Consider the following 19,771-nt stretch of genomic DNA (forward strand, 5'->3'; position numbering starts at 1 on the left):
ATTAAACAAGGCACAGGAGTTTTCTTTACTGGGGAACAAGGGTAAATCCCATCTACTACACTGCTGGAAAATAAGCAAGGTTCACCTGCTCAAGGAGTAAGGGTCCAGGCTGCCCATGTCTGTATTGTCACTGCTGCCAGGAGTGGCTCAATCCAGCCCAGATGTGAATGTGGGAGGAAGTGGCTTGTTCTGGTAACTCTCACAGTCAGTGTATTGAAATAGAATTATTACTCAAGAAGACTTGGAGGAGGTAATGTGTGACACATTGCCTTCCATAACCATGCTCTAGTAGAGGGACAAGGATCTACTCAGAGCTGGCATGGTGGGGCTCTGCTCCAGGCCTCCAGAATGGGGGTGCATGAAGCCTTTTTGTGACCAAGAAGCAGCACCCTCCCAAGCACAGGGCTTGGTGGCAATAGGGAATTTTAGTTTTCAAACATCTTGTAGGGATGGCAGCGCTTCAGGCTGCAGGCTGTTCAGCAAGGTACCATATGTTGCAGCTGTTATCTGGGCACAAAGAGTGGCAGAAAGAGAAAGAGGGAATCTTCGTTAGTTTTGACTGGAGACAATGGGGAGAACTACCTGAGAAATTAAGGTGGAAGACAGTTGAGGTGAGTGGGACCAGGAAATGAAAGTTTCAAACTGGCCATTTTGTAAATTATGTGTTCTTGTTAAACAAGAGGAAACCAGACAGAAAGTGTGTTAGTGTGGTGAAATCACTGAAGATGTGTATAAAAATACCATGAAAAAGTAAAAATGGAAAGTCAGGAAAGTTAAGGTCGAATATGAGGTTAAATTAGGAACATGAAAGACAATGAATATTTTCTATTTATCGTATAGGAAAGAGCAAGAATATTAAGAAAAGTACTGAAGAGATGAAGTTCTTAGAGACCTGTGTAAAGTAACCTCTAAACTCTTAATGACTTTTTCTGACTACTAATGGAGGATCTTCCAAGGTTTTGAAACTCTTGGAAAAAGCAAACATAATAATTCATTCAAAATAGGAAAACGAGAGAATTGGAGAATTCTACAACAGACCATTTTAAGTCTGGCTTCTAAGAAAGTACAGGAACAAACCTGCTCATGTACATAACCAGAGGAAACAAATAACAGCCAGTGTGATTTTGTCAAGAGAAAACTGTGTCTTACAGCATAGCTTCCTCCATGGCAGAGTCAGAAGTCTGAAGGAAAGTAATGGCTGTAACAGAGGACAGAAGGAAAGTAATGGCTGTAACAGCTCTTGACTAATGAGGAAGTAACATAAAAGATATTTTGTGTCATAAGGTGAGGGCTTAGATGAGATAGCGAAAAGGTGGCAGCAAATATATTTGAAGGATGAAGAGATTTAGTCGCTCACTAATGTGACGTAGAATTTCTTGAGTAGGATTCTCTGTGGAGGCTATAACCAATGTAGATCATCTCAGTATTTCCACTGATAGGAGGAAAAATATTAAGCCAGCGAGTGAGCCATGGTCAGGTGTCTGTAAATGTGTTTGAGCACCATCTTAAAAACAAATCACAGACAGCTGTGTTCAGCTCTAGAGGACTAGAATTCACCAAGGGTGCATGGAAAGTCCTACTTATGTGGAGAACAGTCACCTGGTGAATTCCTGGGGATGAGTCACTATCTCAGCTTAACACAGGCTGCACATGTGTCAAGACTTCCAGGCAGAAGGAAGTGTACACCCATTAGGATGAACCTTCTTTCACATAACACATGAGGCCTAGTTATTCTGAACAGATGTCTCACCTGGAACAGAGTGGGAAAATGTGACCTTTGAGGAAAGATTGAGGTTTCTCAAGTCTCTTTTTGAGTCATCTCTTTCCTAACAAAACAATTCCCAATTGTATTAAAGGCTATGGCTAAGAAAAAGGGAGCAGAATGTTCTCCATAACCATATAGGACAGTAGACTTCAGACCTGCAGAGAAAAGGCTTCCAAAAGAGTGGGAAGATATTGCTCTCACCTTATCTTAGATATCCCCAGATGTGATGCCATTGTTTTCCCCAGTGAACACTTTTAGTTTGAAGAGATGCACGTGTAATGACAGCAGCCTGCTGGAACTGATACAAACTTCCTAGCGTTGGAGGGAAACACATTTTCTTATGTTTCCTTTTTTTCCCAGCCTTTCTGTCCATGGCCTGTCATTCCAGTTATATGTAAGAAAACCATTGCTTCTACACCAGTAAAAATTTCATTTGCAGCTGTGTAAAACTCCCAGATGGGAGTAATTTTATTTATGATCAACATGAGGAAAGCTGCAGGCAGCCTTCTGCCTTCCAATGTCTCTCCTCTAGCAGCAATCTGGGCCCTTCCAGTGCATGGTGAAATACAACCCTTGTTTCATCCCACAGTCACAGGGAGGAAAAAGGGTAAGTAAAACCGATTAAAAGTCTTTCCAGGGGACAAACACATTTTCAGTCCTGGTATCCCAAAGGAATGAAATTTCCTCTCACCAGGTCTTTGAAGAAAGTCTGTAGTGAAGTTTAGCTCTCCTTACAGTCCAGTGTATGGTGTCCTGGCAGTTTTGACAATCCATTGGATCCTCCTTCTACCAGGTCAGATTTGTGAAAGAAGAGAATGTCACCTGGGAGCTCATAGCCACTTCTTTGAAAGTTTCAAGAACACTTCTTGAAATGGTTCAATGTCCAGGAATCAGGCTGTGTATGAAGTGAATATCACAGGACAGAGCTTTTGGGCTTGGTAACATGTGGTGTCTTCCTGACCAAAAAAACCACCATCCAATCAAACAAAAAAAAAAAAACCAAAAAAAAACCAAAAAAAAGAAAAAAAGAAAAAAAGAAAGAAAGAAAAAACAACCAAAACAACAACAACCACAAAAAATAAAAAACCCCACAAAAAAAACCCCCACAAACTGTCGTGGATGCATTAGGTGGTACGAAAATAGAATAGTTTGTGCTTTTTGGTTGTGCTTTGGGAGCTGAAAAATTGCAAATGGGTGAACAATTCTTACTGAATTGAAATTGGCACTCTTTTGGATCCAAACCTTCCAGACATTCATACTTTGCTTGGTATGAAAGGTTATGTTCAGTTCTAGATAAATATGTTTGTTTCAAAGCATCTGTAAGATAAACAAGCAGTGTTCAACAGTGATATTCGAGGCTCCAAATACAAAACTCCAAGCTCAGTTCCTGCTTCTGCATTCAGGGCTTGAAATTTAACACAAAGATTTCCTCTTAATAAGGGGAAATAATGAATGTCCTAATATACAGATGTTCATAGCTGCAGAAGTGGAGAAACTGAGGCAATGTTTCTTAAGGCAACCCAGGGCTGTGTAATTGCTGTGCAATTGAAACCAAGTAGGAATGGCAGGTGGAAATCTAAATCACAGTTGCAAATGGAGCAAGCAGGGCCAGAGCAGCCCCTTTGGTGGGCTGGTGTACCCAGAGTTAAAAGCATGGTGCAAAAAAGCATGAGTGTTCCCTAGGCCTTCAGGAATACCCAAGTGGCAGCAAGAAAGCCATTGCTGGCAGAGCAATGATGACAGAGGTGGATGCAGTCTAAGCTTGCAATAGGATAATGTTCTTTGAATGGACTTAGGCAGACAATGGAGGATTTTGGAGGAGGATGAGGCTGCTATTTTAGGAAACTTACACTATACTGTCGCACCGCATGATAACATCTGAACACGTGTAGTTGCACCAACTTGTTTTCAATAGCTTTAAACTGAAATTACAGAATTGGCATAAGACTTATGCTTTGTTGGTTGTTGGTGGATGTCATTTAAACAGTGTTCCAGTGGAAACCTTGAATGTTTAAGCTGCCCTGAAGGCTTGGCTGATAGCTGGGAAAACAAGGATTTTTTAGGAATAAAATTGCTCTCCTCCCAACAACTCATATGACTGTCTCTCCCTAGTCCTAGGATGAAAACTACTGAAAACTTGTGTAGTGAAATCATCTGGCTGACGTGGTGCAAAACATACTGCCCAGGAGAAGCAGTACTGTTAGGGCCATTTATGGGATTGTATCCAAAGCAGTGGATGCAGAAACTGCCTGGAAAGCAGCAAGAGGGAAGGGAAGTGCTGGGGGCATTTGGGCTGGTAAAATGCTTCACGCTCCTCCTTCCAGGGAACATTGTTTTTCCCCCAAATGAAGAGGCTGTGGGGAGGGGAGCTGCAAGTGACTAATTTGATTAGACATTATCCTTACAGGGTGCTGTATCGACAGCTATACTCAAACCTTTCTGACCCACTCATCTGTTGGCATAACGAGATTGGAGCTTATCTGATTTACCATGTAATATTCTCATGCCACCTGCTTGTATACAAGAATAAGCTTTCCTGCCTGCAGCCACAGGAGCCCAGCGAGGATCAGAGCTACATTCCTTGTCCCTCCTGGGTCTTCTTCTCCCCTCAAAGTCTGGCCTGCTCCTTCAGTTGCACGTGGTTTGTCACTTGCCACATGGAGGGTTAACGTGCAAAACCTTATGGCTCTTGCTCAGCATCTTTCCCATTTCTTTCCCCTCTGTGGCTGTCCAGGGACCTTTAGATGCCAACAAAGCCCAACCTTGCCACCTGGGATCTTGTCCCAGACTCTGCTGGGCCTCACTCCTGCCTGTGGTCACAGCTAATGCAGCCACCAGTGAGTGGGAGACTGCCACAGCCTCCCTGTCCACACACATGGTCAAGCTGGTTGGGGCTGGACAAGGGGCAAAGTGCACTTGGGCCAGTCTGGGGATGACACCAGCCTGGGGGAGAAGAGATCAAGGCTACCCTTCATCAGGAGCTCAGGGGCTGGAGAACCTCCTCCAGCCTGGGCAAGCACAGGGTCCTGCCCCTGGAGGTGGCAGGAGCCCGACAGAGGTGCAGGGTGGCAGCAGTGGGGACATGTGTCAGCTGGGGCATATGCATGAGCACAGCTGGGGACACACACCTGTTTTAATGCAATCTGACTGTCACACAGAAATACAGCAGAGGAGCCCAGGAGCACAGCAGCAGACTCTAGGTCTGCAGAAAAGGTAGCTGAGCAGTAGCTGGTTATGCCAGAGCTGTATTTCCTTTCTGACAGGACAGTTGATACCTGAGTTGTAGAACATTAAATGTTTACAGTAATGCATAAATCCCTTGGACAGTTGTGTACAGGAGAAAGTGTGCTGCTGGCAGTCCAGTTGCAAAGGGTGAGCACTTTGTCATATGCTTGCATTTTGGCCAGAATGTTGGCTAAATTGTGTCATAACAAAGGAACATCAGTCCTCAACTTCTTAATTCCTTTGGAGAATTTCCTTCAAATTAGCATACAACTTTATATACTGCATTGGTAAATTGCAGGAATTAGTCAGAGATTTCCATCTGAATGGTTCTCATAGAAAGGAGGTGGGTTTCTGAAAATACACAGGTCAGTTTAGGGTTTGTCAAGTCTGATTGTTACATTTTTGGGGAGATATTTATGAAGAAATATGAAGAGATATTTATGAAGAGATATTCTGCCATGCCAGAAGACTAGAAATGTACCTGAGTCTGTAAGTCACCACAGGCCTGATGTGCCTTCTTGACTTCCTCTTCCTTGACTTCCTCTTCCTTGTATACATTGTAAATATGCACAGATTCTCTTAATTTTATTAAGAGATGGCTCTGTTAAAAAATATTACAATACAGTAGCAGTGGCAATTTCTGCTCCCAGTCTACAAGAGTTTATTATATTTCAATTGACAGATTGTATCCAAAGCTCCTAGTGCAAATCACTGAACCTTGAATAAGAAGATTACTTCATTCATCAAGTGTTCTGTGAAGCTGCAGGGCTAAAAAGATCATTAAACTCTTCCCAAACTAAGCCATGTGCACTCCCCTCGTGTACAAAATACTTCCTTCCCAAGCTTCTCCCCAAAATGCTCTGGGCATGGAAGTGAGGAAAGCACAGTGGTAGGACATTTGAAAACTCTTAGAAGGAGCACTAATAACACAAAATAGGGGCTCAGGTGTACCCAGAGGCAGGTTTTCTTATGCAGTGTCATGCAGAAACAATGAAAAAAAGAGAAGAGTCCTAAGGAAAGATTTGCAGATATTTGCAGAACAAGAGGACAGCATCACAGATGAGTGAAGTGATTTGGTGGAAAAATGGCCACAACAGGAGTAAAAAAGGCAGAGAGCCTTTTCTGTTTAGCAGAAAAGAAGAGGAACAGAGAAAATTACTCTAACTTCAAGAGTAATGGAAGAGCATGTAATGAGGAATTTAAAAGGGGTACTGAGTCCATAAACCGCCATGGAACCAGAAGGGTGGGAACAAGCATAGCCACCAAGGGTAAGAAGAAGCTGGGAGTGTCTGTGTAGTCTCAGTGCACATGTCAGAAGGGTATAAGGAGGTTTGCAGCATTGGCAGACACAAGGCTGCAGCAAGGAGGAAGCAAATACTCATATTCCAGAGACCAGCAGCAGGGCTGGTTATGCAGGAGTTTCACTGGTCCTAACAGGAGTGACTGTAGCTCCCCATGCTGGGCCTGCAGGCACAGAACTGCAGTGAGTCCTGCAGAGGTTCTGATCATGTTTGGACTCTCTGTGGCTTGCCTCCTCCTCCTTCTCTTCTTGTGGGCAGAGGGATGTTTGGTGTCTGTTTCCTGCAGCAGACGTTGCTGCAGTGGTGGTATTTTTAATGAGTCTCTCTTATTGAGGCAACACTGCAATTTTCAGTGTTTCCAGCTTGTTGCTCAGTCTGAGGCAGATGTAAGCTTGACCTTCAGGCTGAGTATTCCAGTTATAAATTTACAGCGTTGGTAACACAATGGGACCCTGAGATTTTACTGGAACCCCTGGGCTTGTCTGTAAAATAAACAGTTTTTCTGTGTAAGTGTTGAGAAGCATGCCATGGTGAAAACAGTGAATTTTCCTATCTGCAGAAAACTTGCACTATTTAAGGTCTTGCAGCTTTAGAGATCAGCTGCTTAAAGTGTGAAACAAACAAACAAAAAATCCTCCGTGAAAAAAAAATCATTTGATCATTTTTGACAGCTTAGAAACTCCTCTCTTTTCCCAAGCTACATACTTCCAACCATTTCTCCTGCAGAAGAAGCAGAGATGGAAAGCTGAAGTGCAGCTGTATGTGAAAGCCTTCGTTTATTCTCTAGCTCTGTGACTCACTAATCAGCCTTGTGTTTACAGCTGCCCTCCCTTTGGAGTGCAGAAAGGTGCTCTGACCTAAACCTTCCCTCCTTGCACCTTCTGTTGCACATGGAAACTGTGTCCTCGAGCACCTACTAAGGCCAGGTGCCTTGCTAATGGCTTTTGATTGCATGCACATACAGATTTCCTTGGCTTTTGTAATTTGTGCTTCTGGTTTTAGCTTTTAAATCCATCATCAGGGCTGGCATGGACATCCTGGCTTATCCATAACTCCTCAAGCTCTGTGCCAGCAGTATCAGTTTTGTAAAGCACCTTGAGATGCACGCTACGCAGGGAGCTGTATATATCCCACTGGAGTAATCTGGTGCAATAATCTGGAGGCAGAATTTACTGTCGGAAATGTGTGGACATATGGCCTCCTGTTACATCATGCTTTGCAAACAGTTAGAGCCTATAAGTTTGTTCCTGCATTTTTTGAGCTAAGTTGTTTCAGTTGCATGAGCAGAAAAGGAAAGAGACTTACAATACTCCATGCACTGTTTACACCTCCAGGGATATCCACATAACCTCTGTGCCTCCTAGTTTTTGGAAGAAATCCTGGAAATAACACTGCTGCCTGAAGGAAACAATCTCCTTCCTCCTGTCTTTTCCTGGGAGAAGGATAGGATCAGGCCATAGAGATGTATCAGGAATCTTTTCAAGTGTGAAGACCTTATCTCCAGAGAACTGAGTTCCTTTCCTGTTTGCAGATGCCACCCTCCTTGTCCACAATGAAATTGCAGTCTTCTTGTGCTGAAAGGGCTGGTCTTTGTCCTCCAGGATCTGGCAGCTTGGTATGAAAAAGGCAAATATTGTATCTTTAAACAAATGCTGCAACTGAAATAGATAAACATGGCTGGAAATGGATCAGTTCAGTAGCAGTAAACATTAGATATTTATATAAATATATCAGCAGTACGCCTTATAGTAAATACTAGAAAACAAGAAATAGAAAGTTCATCTTTTTATCTGATGGCCAAAAAAAGCCTCTTTTTCATGAGGTTGCCTCAGGCCTGAATGGTCTTTTGGTAGCAATTAGCAACGGGCCTTTTGGGAAACTATCATTCATTGGAGAGGAAATCCAGCAGCTCACTGTTCAAGCTGCAACCATCACCCATACAGCTGTTCAGAAACCAGGAGATGGCACAAAACCTGATATGCTTCTTTGGCCAGCAGATCATTGTGTGCTAAAATCCCATTGAAGGAGAGATTTTAGCCAGCTCTGCATTCATCCTGTTCCACCAAGGCAGCAAGATGCTGAAGGGTTTGGGAGAGGGGCTGCGATTTAATTTTTCTGGCAAGCTCTTGTCAATGGCTCTGAGAAAACTATTCCCTCCAGGCTAAGTGCCCATCGTGGCAGAGAGGCTGAGGCTTCTCGACTTCTCTTGCTTTGAGCAGCCCCTTGTTTCTCTTGCAAACAGGGTGACAGGTGTGTGCCTTTGTCTGGGATGTGTTGTGTGCATGGGAGCATGTGAGGCCCTGCTCTGCTAATTGTCAATCAATACATTTAGCTGTAATGATAGTGTAACGATGAAGGGAAGGGTGCCTTTCAGTTCTCATCGTTTAAAACTGTGAGGTATTTGAATATTGCCTTGAAAGTCCTAAGGCAGTGATTTACAATGCCTTTTTAATCTAATTACATAACACACCCAAGAACCTTACCCTTGAACCACAGAAGAACAAACTTCAAACTATTTCCTCTTCATCTGTATTGCACCACTCTCTTCCTTGGAAAAGATCAGCATTTCTGAGCAGAAGTCACAGAAACTCTCTATGCCCACAGTTTTCATGTGGTGTCCAGTTATGGGGTAGCCTTGTTTCTCCTGCCTCCTGCCCTGACAAAGGAGTGGAGCAGACTTTTAGTGTCCTCTCAACCCTTGCCAAACTTGAGACTGGGATGTGTGTTCTCCAGCAATGCAGACACAAGCATGTGACATCCCTGAAATGTGGCCTGGCATCCTTAGCAGCACGAATTGTATCTAAAGCTGGGGCTCAAAATCCCAATGACTCACAGTGCAATAACCACTGCAGTAGCCGTCAGGGGTGGCTCAGAATGCTTGTAAATGTAGCTGTTCTCCAGTGCCCTGGCAAACAAACCCACAACTTGATCGCCTGCTGGACAGCAGGGAACTTAATGCCTGAGGCAGGAGCATTTTTAGAGCTCTCATCCCGTGCCGTTGGCTGCCAAGCTAGCAGCACATGTCACTAAACCTGAGATGGCAGTGGAATTGCAGTACTTCCCAGAGCAGTTTGCCCAATGTTTGTTCCAATAATAATGCAAAAGGAGGGGGATCTGCTAGGGCAGGAAGTACAATACTGCTGCTGCTGCTGCTGTATTTCACAGGATAGGGAGGAAGATAAGATTAACCATCTCATGTGCATACCTGTTTTGCTGCAGGTTACTAAAACTACCAGTTTCCCCTGTGCTGAGCTCAGTACACTGAGTGGTCAGGCCACTTCTTTTGCTGAAAACCAGCTAGTTTTGATGAGCAGGTCTGGACCAGGTTCTTGGGTGTCTTCACTGACAACCAAATCCAGTAGGGCATCTTTGTTTTTACAAAATCTGTTTCATATTACATCAAAATCAACAAGTTCAGGAATATGTTTCAATGCTTTGATTCCTCCCCTTTTTTTTTTTCCTATGCCTAGCACAAATGACCACAGTACTGTGAAAATGAAGGTAAATTTGATTTTGTTTTCTTCTTGCTTCAAACAGCAAATAATGCAGTGACAGATGTTATGCTCACCAACCAAAATCTTGTGCTGTGATTAGCTATTATTAGCACGTGTCTAATCCCCAGGGGATTAAGTGGTCATCTAAGCATGGCTTCGAGTGTCACCTATGTCTCACATGGACATAAACTAATCTGTTTTGTTGGAAACAGATGAAGTGATAAGTGTTTGGAAGCCTCCTAATTTACAGAAAACACTGCAGTTTTTCTCTGTCAAATCCCCATGTCAGGGTGGAGGAGCACACTTCTGCACTCATATTCAGTGTCAGTCCCTTTAGAATCTAGTGGGCAGCTAGCCCTGAAATGCAGTTTAAGAAGTTACTTTTTATGTGACTCTTTAAGTGGCCAAGCAGTCCCAGTTACCATCAGCTCATTCCCCCGTGGACTTGCCCAGGCTGGCTGTGGACACTCACAGGTGGCATCAACAGGGTACATTCAGCCACTCTGCTGCATGCAAAGTACCACTGCCTCCCTCTAAAGCGTAAATGGAAGCTGCACAGAGGCCAAATCAAAGTTTCCTCTGGAAGCAAGCAAGGACAGCCTTTCCCAGGCAATGGACAGCCCTAAAAAACTGTCTGGAAAGCAACACAGCTCTCACCAGCTGCAGGGCAAAGCTGTGTGCTTCTGTTCAGGAATTCCTGGGCAAGGGGTGGTAAGTGATCGCTGCAGCAAGCCCAAAACCTCCAGAAGGCCTTAGCCTTACTCTGGAAATCCAAATTGTTGGATCAGAACCAAAAGGTTCAGGGCTTCCTGGGCTTACTCCATAGGAGCTACAGGGTTGTCCCCAGTGTCCGAGGCTCCTCAACACTTAGCACCCAGTATGAGGAATAACTGCTAGTGCTGGCAACTCCTGAAGCCTTAGATCTCCCAGGTGTGCCTGGTGGAAAGGGTACAGGAGCAGCCTTTGCAGTTGGGGAAATTCTTTGGGCGCTTGAGCATGACAGGCATGGTTTGCTGTAAAAAGTACTCTTCTGGTGGTTTCTGCCTTCTCAGCTTTTTGTGATGTGTTGTATCCCCACAAAAGGCTAGTAGGAAGAATGTTTTAGGTAGAAGAGGGTTATAGTGTTTATATAACTGGAAATGTTGACAAAATTAGCTAGGAAGAATGTACATAAAAAAGTTTCAGTGCACAGGAGAACTGGGGACTCCAGGATTTTGACATGACCGTGAAGGCAAAACTTCGTATTTTTGCATTTTTTTGTCCCCCTCCCCTGATGTAGGTAATGCATAATGTCTTCCTACTCTTGCAAATATCACCTTAATTTGATGATGCAGGTATCAGAAAAGTTAATTATGTATCTGGTCCATGCAAGTTGTCAAACTTGAACACATGCCTATGCAGATGTGCGCATATAGTCCAAGTGCTTCCCTGCTTAATGCTCTGTGCTTATTCTCCTAACATGTTGGAAGAAGAAAGACTTCAATGAGACAAAGCATTGGTACAATCAAATCAGCAGATTTATTAGCTTTCTGGTCAGCTTTTTCCATTATGTAAAAGCTGTGTTTGTATTAGTATAGCAGTCAGACCCACCAGTGTGAGGATTACAGTTGGTTTTTACATAATGGATTATCCAAGATTAAGTGTTTTATTCAGGCACACGAGCAAAAATAACCAATTAGTGACTTTGCAGATTCCTTATTTAAAGGGAGCTGGAGGGCAATTGACACAAAACTCTCCTGCTACCTGCAGCCCAAAGACTGAAGCAGAGTAGTCTCAAGGATTTCCAACACCTCTACCCAGCAGGTAGGTCTCTCTTCAGCAGAGGCGGATCAGCATGGCATCCCTTGCAGCTGGGAAATGCAGGTTGCATGGCAGCAGCTAGGAACAGAGTAGCTGCATGGGTGTTTGGGCTCTGGGTTGGTAGCTCAGCTTGGATCCTACTGACAAGCATCAGGAGACTGTTTTATCTTGGCATCAGGACATGTATTCAGGGTCAAATACTATGCAAGAATGTTTCATGAAGGTGCTCTGTTCCCAAACTCTGAGAAAAAATATACTGGGATATGGATGCACTGGGATAACCAAGGAGAAAAATAGAGCCATGGGCAGCTGGTGGTTGTTCTGCAATGACAGATCAAGCCTCTAGAGAATTAATATTGTTTGTCATGTTTGCCAAAGGACTGGTCAGAGGGCACCCAATGCCAAGGTGTGCTATACCATTAGAGCAGGCAGCTAGGAAAGGCCTTTGGTGATGAGGACAGCTGGTAAAGAGCATGGCTGTGCTGGCTTGAAAGTAAAGTGGACACTCACTGTGAAATAACTAGAAACAACATCTTTCCTATATACAGTGCTTTACCAGAGGTCAACAGAACATTTTCCTTCCTGTGAAAACAGGATTCAAAACATTTCAATTTTCTGTAATCTCTTACCAAACTTATCTATATTCTGGCTTGATTTATTATGCAAAAATACCATGAACTGCATCACTACTATTGGCAAGCAAAAAACTCTTGCAAAGTAATCGCTGTTGATGTTCAGTTTTGGCTGAATTTAGGCACAACAATGACTTACTATCAGTGGAAGAGTTGATTGTCCACTTTCTATGGGAAGAAACTAGTTTTAAAATTAGGGAAATGCATCTGTAGGCACAGCACTAGCTACTTCCATCTACTGCATGAAATGAACCCCTGTGTTGCTTTTGTCTTGCAGGATGAAATACGCACAGTATGTTTTCCTGGCCTCAGTCTTCTACACTGTTGAACATACCCTAGCTCAGACCTGTGCAGTGGAGTCTTTCGCTGTGAAAGACAATTTTGATCCAAAAAGGGTAATTATGATTACTTCAGTAGTACACATGGAGAAGCTTTACATATTAACTGTTTTTCCAGGTTATGAGTTTTGTTCGTCTAAAGGGATTCTTCACCAAAAAGTTAACTTCTTTCATATGCTGACTTGCAGATATTTTGTAGTTTGCTTTTCTAAGTGCTGCTTAACCTTCTGAATATTATGGTAAAACTGGCCTTGAAAGCCAGGGATGCTACTCAGTTAGATGTTGTCTTCTGTTAGCTCAGCACAGCTTTGAGCTTTGAGCAGTTCCTTGAAACAAACAATTTAGATCCACATCAGAGAGGAAGCTCAAACCAAAGCCCTAGGGTTTGTACATCCACCACTGTCATTCTTGGGGGTCCTAGTAAACGGAAATCTAACCTAGTCTGGTATCCTGAACTCTTGTTTAAACACATCATTTGTGCTTCTGAGGAGGAAATTAGGGCTAACTTGCTGTTGGAAAGGTGTGTCAGCACTTGTTTGAACTAATGGTCAACAAACACCACAACTCCAGATGCAGCTGGGATGCAGTGGGCACTTCCTCTATACAAGATCGGCTTTGCTGGAAACAAACCATGTCCAGGGAGAGCTTTTGGAACATCCCAGTTTTAAAAAGTCCAAGTTTTTTCTCAGGCTTCTATATTTGGGAATGACAAGCTTGTTTCATGCTTCAGCATGTAACTTGCCTAACAGTTCTCACTAGCTTCTCTGCAGAATCAAATTTAACACAGCTAGCTCCTGCTCTTCTCAGCATTTCTACTTATAATGTTAACTTTTAAGGGTCTTCCTCCCTGTCAGCCAGCTGTTCAGATCTTGTTTTCATTTTACTAGATACTTCTTGTACATTTTCAGGGGCCCATTTTTTGCATAGCCATATTCTTTCCCTTAATCTCCTTCAATTTCTCTGTGTTATTACTCTCCCCAAGACAGCCTCTCCTTGTTTTGAGCATATAGTCATCACTTTCTGCTTTGCTGGGTAGACTGTTTTCCCCATCAGATATCAGCTGTGTCCCCTGGCAGGCAAAAATACTATCTCCAGCCAGCTTGCTACAGTCTTTGTGCCTGCAATTTGATATTGCTGAATTTGGTATGGCATTCCATGGAAGAGAAGGGGGCTTGAACAGGAACAGGGAAGAAGAAGCCTGACTCTCAGAAGGCATTTTAGGGTGAGAGATGCTTTCAGCGTAGGGTCACTGTGCCAGGAGTATCCCACTGGACAAGGACTACATGTGCACAGCAGTGCTGAGCTGCTAGACCTGCTCCTTCTGGCACAGAAGCAAGGGTTCATCAGGCAGCACTGCAGCATCTGTGTGCTACATTCCCACCCAAACTCAGACTTTGCCATATGTCAGGCAATAGGGAGTTAGAAAGGCACTTTGATCACAAAATCATTTTTGAGCTAATTTTGCTGTGGCATTTAATCCAGACATTAATATTCCTTCATGACAGTATGCAGGGAAATGGTATGCCCTGGCCAAGAAGGATCCAGAAGGCCTTTTCCTTCAGGACAACATCTCTGCTGAATACACCGTGGAGGAAGATGGCACAATGACAGCATCCTCCAAGGGCCGAGTGAAGCTTTTTGGGTGAGCTCTCTTGACTTTCAGCTCTAGCTGCTGCCATGAGGTACTGGATCAGGGGGACATGGATGGTGATCTATCCTGAGCACACAACATGACTGGGTTTTCTTCATCAAAAAGGGAAGTTTAGCCACGGTATTATATTAGAAGCTAGACACTTTTGAGTTCTGGGTTTCTTCTCAGCCTGGCTCAGGTTTGGGACCGTCACAAAACTACTGCAAAAAGACAATTATTATGTCAAACCTTGATAGATGGAAGGGTTAGATAAATTAATTGAAATAAATAAAGGAGCTAATGAAGGCTGTGGGGCTCCAAGGGAAGGAAAACTCTTATTTCACTGAGAGGTTCAGGGGAATGAGAGCATCATTACTTCCACCGATCTCCCATTACAGTATTGGACAGATTTCTGAGGAAAACATGTGGTCAACTCTTAGATGTCATTGCAATGCCTGAATGGACAGATGGCAAGAAGCTTAGAGTTTTGCCTGTTGGTCATGATTACTACAAGGAATTACAGCATGTAAAGAGATTAAATAGCTTTCTGAGTGCAGAAAAGAAAATCTGGGGCTTCCATTAGGCAAGCACTAGCAGGTGGCTATGAACCTTGTATATCTTAATAATGCAGCACTCCAAGATATTTTGGAAATGAAGCTTTGCTGGCATGCCACACAGTGCAAGGGGGAAGATTCTTGAAGGGACCCTTAAGAAAATAAGCAGGGTCTCAAGGCTGCTGCAAATTTTATTTCTGCAAAGGCAGGATAAGGGGAAGTGCAGCCTGAGCAAGGAAAGGAATGAAAACCCTTCCACTGTTTCACAAATCCAAGTAATGCTTGACAAACAGTGTTAAAATAGGGTGGTATTCAGAGCAAACCGATACCAAACAGAAAAGGGCATTGGAACAAATGGACACCCACAGGGTTCTCAAAGGCTGTGTAATGGCTTTTCACCAGCTTGGCAAAGTGGCTGTGACTACTACTGTGCTTGTAACAGACATCCCTGTGCCTATATTGCTCAGAAGTGTTAGAGAGGGGAGAGCCAACTCCCTGCCTCTGCTTGGGGCACAGCAACTGACCCCAAAGGGCCCAGATGGAGGTCAGCTCACCCTGCAGCCTGCTAGCAGGGAGCCAAGAAACGTTCACTGTTGTGCTTGGTGGCTGGCTGCTTGTAGAGAAGTGGGTGGTAAAAAGCCTACTGATCTGAAGGGGGGGTCAGGGCACTGCCACAGCCACAGCATACAGCAGAGCTGGGGACCAGACTCCAGCAGCAATCACCGGCAGTGATGGAGGGTGTCATAGGTTTGCATTACTTAATGACAAACAGCAACTTTGCATTAAGAAAGGCTATGCCCATGCCTGAGGCAGTTGTGCCTGAGTGAGGGACACCCATCTGAAGCTCAGACGCTGCCAGGTTTTACTTTGAATCTTACGGATCTTGTTGCAGTTTCTGGGTGATCTGTGCTGACATGGCTGCCCAGTATACGGTGCCTGACCCAACCACTCCAGCAAAAATGTATATGACCTACCAGGGACTGGCCAGCTACCTCTCCAGCGGTGGTGAGTGAAATTCCCCAGCCCCCTAATGCTAGTCAATTGCTTACAGCTATCCAGATGTGTGTTTTAACATATGAGCAGGAAAAACAGTTCAGATCAGATTGCACCAAGTGAAGACAAAACATTTTGGGGGAGACGCTTTATTCAAGCAGTGCATTTTATCGCCACAGAAGAGGCAGGATCCAGACTCCCCAGAGATGCCTCTTATACACCAGATATGTATTAGCAGGGAGGATGCAGCTTAGAGGCATTGGGCCACACACATGGATTTGGTTCAGCCAGATGTGATGCTGAACCTAAGGAAGCAATACTTCCTGGGCCCCACTGTGGGCATTATAAAAGTGCTGGGGTCAGTCATCCTTGTACTCCTCATAGCTGAAGAAGGGAGACATGTGGACCCACAGCTACACCCCAGCAATAAGGCACATTTCTCCTCAGAGGGACACAGCTGGACTCAAAGAGATGGAGCTGTTAACTCAAGTCCCCCTTGCAGAAACTGCTCGTGCTGAACCTCAGTTCTGCACCCTTCAATCCCCATCCTTTGTGCCTGTGTCGCCCATAACTGCAGCTCTCCAGCTGTGGAAGTTGGGAAGGACTTCTAGTGTGTAAGAAAGAAGGACATTCACTTAGCACTGCCAGATAAGCCACACCAAAAAGGACTTCGTTGAGTAAGGCCAGACAACAGGAGGAATGTTTCACTGAGGCTTCCTGTATAGGAAATGTACTCTGAACTGTACGTCCTTCTTTCCACCCTGCTTGAGCAAGCAACATAAAGAGATATTTTGTCATTGAAAACCGAGAAAGTCCTAGTCCTCCTAATATTTCTAGCCTAAGAAACAAAAGGTGAAAATGCACTGAGCATCATGAGGAAAAACATGGTCTCAAGATGCCCTGTGCTTGTCCCAGTTCTTCCCTTCATGGTGTGCAGACAAGTTGGATGTGTGACATGATTTCAGATCCTTTGGAAAGTTATCCCTGCCATGTGTTGAAGTTCATAATCTCCCTGCTGAAGGATCCACCTTTGCTTTGTCTTCCCCACTGTGACAAACACTTGTGTTCTGATGTTTCAGGGGACAACTACTGGGTGATTGACACCGACTATGATAACTATGCCATTACCTACGCCTGCCGCAGCCTGAAGGAGGATGGCTCCTGTGATGATGGCTACTCCCTGATCTTCTCCCGCAATCCCCGTGGCCTCCCCCCAGCCATCCAGCGCATTGTGCGCCAGAAGCAGGAAGAAATCTGCATGTCTGGCCAGTTCCAGCCTGTGCTTCAGTCAGGTATTTCGGGCTAATTAGCAAACTCACTGAATTGCACAGTAGGTGAACACATTTGCTGTTAATGTGACAGAACCACAGCAAACTCAGCTGTACTCTTTCGGCAACTTTTTCTTAATGTGAGCTCTAATAAGAAAAGACCTTCAAAGGGAAATCCATGCAAGGGTGAGAGCCTGTTACAGCCTGGTTCTGCAGCCCTAAGGCTGCCCTTACAGAAATCCTGGCTGTTGAAACTGCTACACTACCAGAAGAAGGTCAGCTTTGTTACTGTAGTAGTAGACAGGACAGGCATGGATGCTACAGGCCAGTATTTCTGCACTTGGAAATGCTTGTCTTGGCCACTTGCATAATACCATCTTACCTTGAGTCTGTGCAGTGTCCTCCAGGAAAGGATGAGAAGATGCCTTCAGGAAGGACCACCCTCACATTCCTTAGTTCCATCATGATTTGTGTCTTGTGTGGTCTGAGTAGCAGGGATGAGGGGCTCTGAGTAGCATTTCTTACTGTGTCTGCTGGTAGTGGGAGTCAGCAGTTGCACTGCATACACGCAAATAGGCCATGTCTAAAGCCTGTTTTGAGAACATGTTTCTGGAAGTACAGGTATTGATCTTGTAGTTCAAATGAGATAGTATTGGTATGAGATCAATACTACCAATACTACCATGAGATAGGCAGATAATTTTTTAGGCTATGCTGGAAGCAGAAAGTCCTCTTTGCTGGCAGTTGAGTACCCACACCCTTCACATCCTAACTGCCTTGCCTGGAAGTTGAGCCTTTACTAAGCCGCATAGCACACATGTTCTGCACTGTGGTACAAGGGACGGCAGCTAAAACCTCCTGAACAGCATGTCATTGTGTCAGCCAGCCCTCCACTACAGAGCAGCTCCTGGCATCATCCAAGGCTGTGCGTGTGGCATGGGCATCCCTGCCCCATACCCCTCTGTACTGCTCCCAGTGGCAGAAGGAAGGCAGCTGGTTTGCAGGCTCATGGCTGGGTGCTCAGGAAAGCTGAAAGCCACGGCTAGCTGGGAAAGGCTGCCCCAGTCTGTGACAACAGACACAGAGCAATGCAAACAGCAACTTTTGCATTCCTGAATCCTAATCTTGTGATTCAGAAGTACCCTAGGAAGGTTGTAGCTATAGCTTCACTGGAAACTAAAAGGCTGTTAAAGCACTTTGTAAATTTATTTACACAGACTAAAGTTTACTTTTCTTTCTTTCCAGGGGCCTGCTGAAAGTACACTTCTGATGCTATCCTTAAGCACAGAAACCAGACCTCTTGGTCTTGAAGTTGCCACTCAACTAATAATAAAAAAAATCATAGTATGGAATAGTGTGTTTTTCCTGAAAAACACATGAAAATATTGGGGGATCTGTAAACTGTGTGCAATATAATAGTGATATTTTAATTTTCAAGGGAATACCTAATGTGGCATTTGTCAATAAATGTTTTGGAAAAAAAAGACACCTCTGGAACTGGTTTTTATTACCTGCTGTCCTGTCTGTTGGGGAGCAGAAAAACTGAGGATGCTCATTGAGGAGACAGCAGCCAAGGGAGTTCCCAGCACAGGTGGGGCAGTGTCGTTCCCCAGCACAGAGCAGGAGGAGCAGGGCAAGGATGGTGAGAGGGCAGGTCCCCTGACAGCAATGATCATCAGACACAAGCATGGTGACATGGCAAGTCTGGGGCTCACCTGCAAAGTCCAGCCAGCCAGCAAGGCACAGGGCAGGGCTCAGGCACACCAGTGAGATGGTTCCAGCCAAAAAAGGACTGGAGTGTGTGTCTGGGGCAGAACTACCTGCAGCAAGGTTCCCAAGGGGAGAACCAAAAAAGTAATAAAAGAGATGCTACTTTCAATAACACTGGACTTTGCTTTAAATGAGTGGATGCTTGCATTTCTAATGGCATTACCAGTAACTGGCTCCCCTCTGCCTGCATAATCTAGTTGTCAGTATCTGAAAGGTATAGAACTGAAAGATGTAGAGCAGACTGGTTTTATGGCCAAGAATTTCACAGCCAGAGAAAAGCAAAATAATAGTATCTAGAAATCTCCACACAGAAAAAGGGTATCCCGAATCAGCATTACTGACATGTATTTCCCACTGCTTTTAGTAAAATCACATTCCCTTTGTGTTTTCTAGTAATTAAATTACCAGTCTAGGACACTCCCAGCATCCTACTAAACCCTGCAATTTGTCTACTACACAAATTTTTACAAATTGTGATTACCAAGCACAGAGGTAAGACCAAGCTGAACAGCCCCTACTCCTGAGGCTTCCAAAAAGTGTGTGGCACAAGGCTGATGTTGATGGAAGACCATCAGAGCATTTCAGTGCTAAACACCTGCTGCAAGATGCTTGCACAATCTTACCTAGAATAACTGGAAAGAACACAGAAACCAAAGACCAGAGACATTTTCCAGGACAAGAGACATTATCCCAGGGATGCAGGGAACTCTCTCTAAATTTTATTTCCCAGGATATCCTGGCAATACTCGTAAGGCTCTCAACTAGCTTCAACAAAGGTGTTTCTTGCTCTTCAGGTCTAGGGAAAGCTACCCTGACAGAGAACAAGATGGTGAATTACCACCTAAAGGTAAGGACAGAAACAGAGGAGCACTAGCAGGCAACACTAACAAAACCCCATATAGACAGAGAAGTACTGAGTGTTGAAAAAATACCAGCCTTTTTTGCTGGACTAAGTGCAAGGTCAGTGCACTGATTGAATGTTCTCCACTTGTACCCTTCTC

At 44.3% G+C, this 19,771-nt stretch overlaps 1 protein-coding gene across 3 annotated transcripts; it reads left to right on the top strand.

Moving 5' to 3' along the window:
* Positions 1-11,290: 11,290 nt before the first annotated feature.
* LOC146424634 (purpurin) lies at positions 11,291-18,471 on the top strand. 3 transcript variants are annotated; one of them, XM_085043281.1, is made up of 6 exons: positions 11,292-11,588; positions 12,495-12,612; positions 14,061-14,197; positions 15,632-15,744; positions 16,812-17,024; positions 18,246-18,471. In XM_085043281.1, the coding sequence occupies exons 2-6, from the start codon at positions 12,496-12,498 to the stop codon at positions 18,254-18,256; spliced, it is 591 nt and encodes a 196-aa protein (XP_084899407.1). In that variant the 5' UTR covers positions 11,292-11,588; position 12,495; the 3' UTR covers positions 18,257-18,471. The 3 variants fall into 3 exon arrangements, with proteins under 3 accessions (XP_084899405.1, XP_084899407.1, XP_084899406.1); XM_085043279.1 differs by lacking the exon at positions 18,246-18,471 and having other exon boundaries at positions 11,291-11,588; positions 16,812-17,038; XM_085043280.1 differs by lacking the exons at positions 11,292-11,588; positions 18,246-18,471 and having other exon boundaries at positions 12,415-12,612; positions 16,812-17,038.
* The last annotated feature ends 1,300 nt before the right edge of the window (positions 18,472-19,771 follow it).

This window comes from Lichenostomus cassidix, chromosome Z, assembly GCF_008360975.1.
Source record: "Lichenostomus cassidix isolate B80296 chromosome Z, HeHo_3.0, whole genome shotgun sequence".
Classification (NCBI taxonomy): Eukaryota; Metazoa; Chordata; class Aves; order Passeriformes; family Meliphagidae; genus Lichenostomus; species Lichenostomus cassidix.

Coding starts and splice junctions, on each gene's coding strand:
- LOC146424634 (XM_085043279.1), top strand. CDS start 12,496: ATGAAATACGCACAGTATGTTTTCCTGGCCTCAGTCTTCTACACTGTT. Junction 14,198..15,631: donor GGCCGAGTGAAGCTTTTTGG/GTGAGCTCTCTT, acceptor ATCTTGTTGCAG/TTTCTGGGTGATCTGTGCTG. Junction 15,745..16,811: donor CAGCTACCTCTCCAGCGGTG/GTGAGTGAAATT, acceptor CTGATGTTTCAG/GGGACAACTACTGGGTGATT.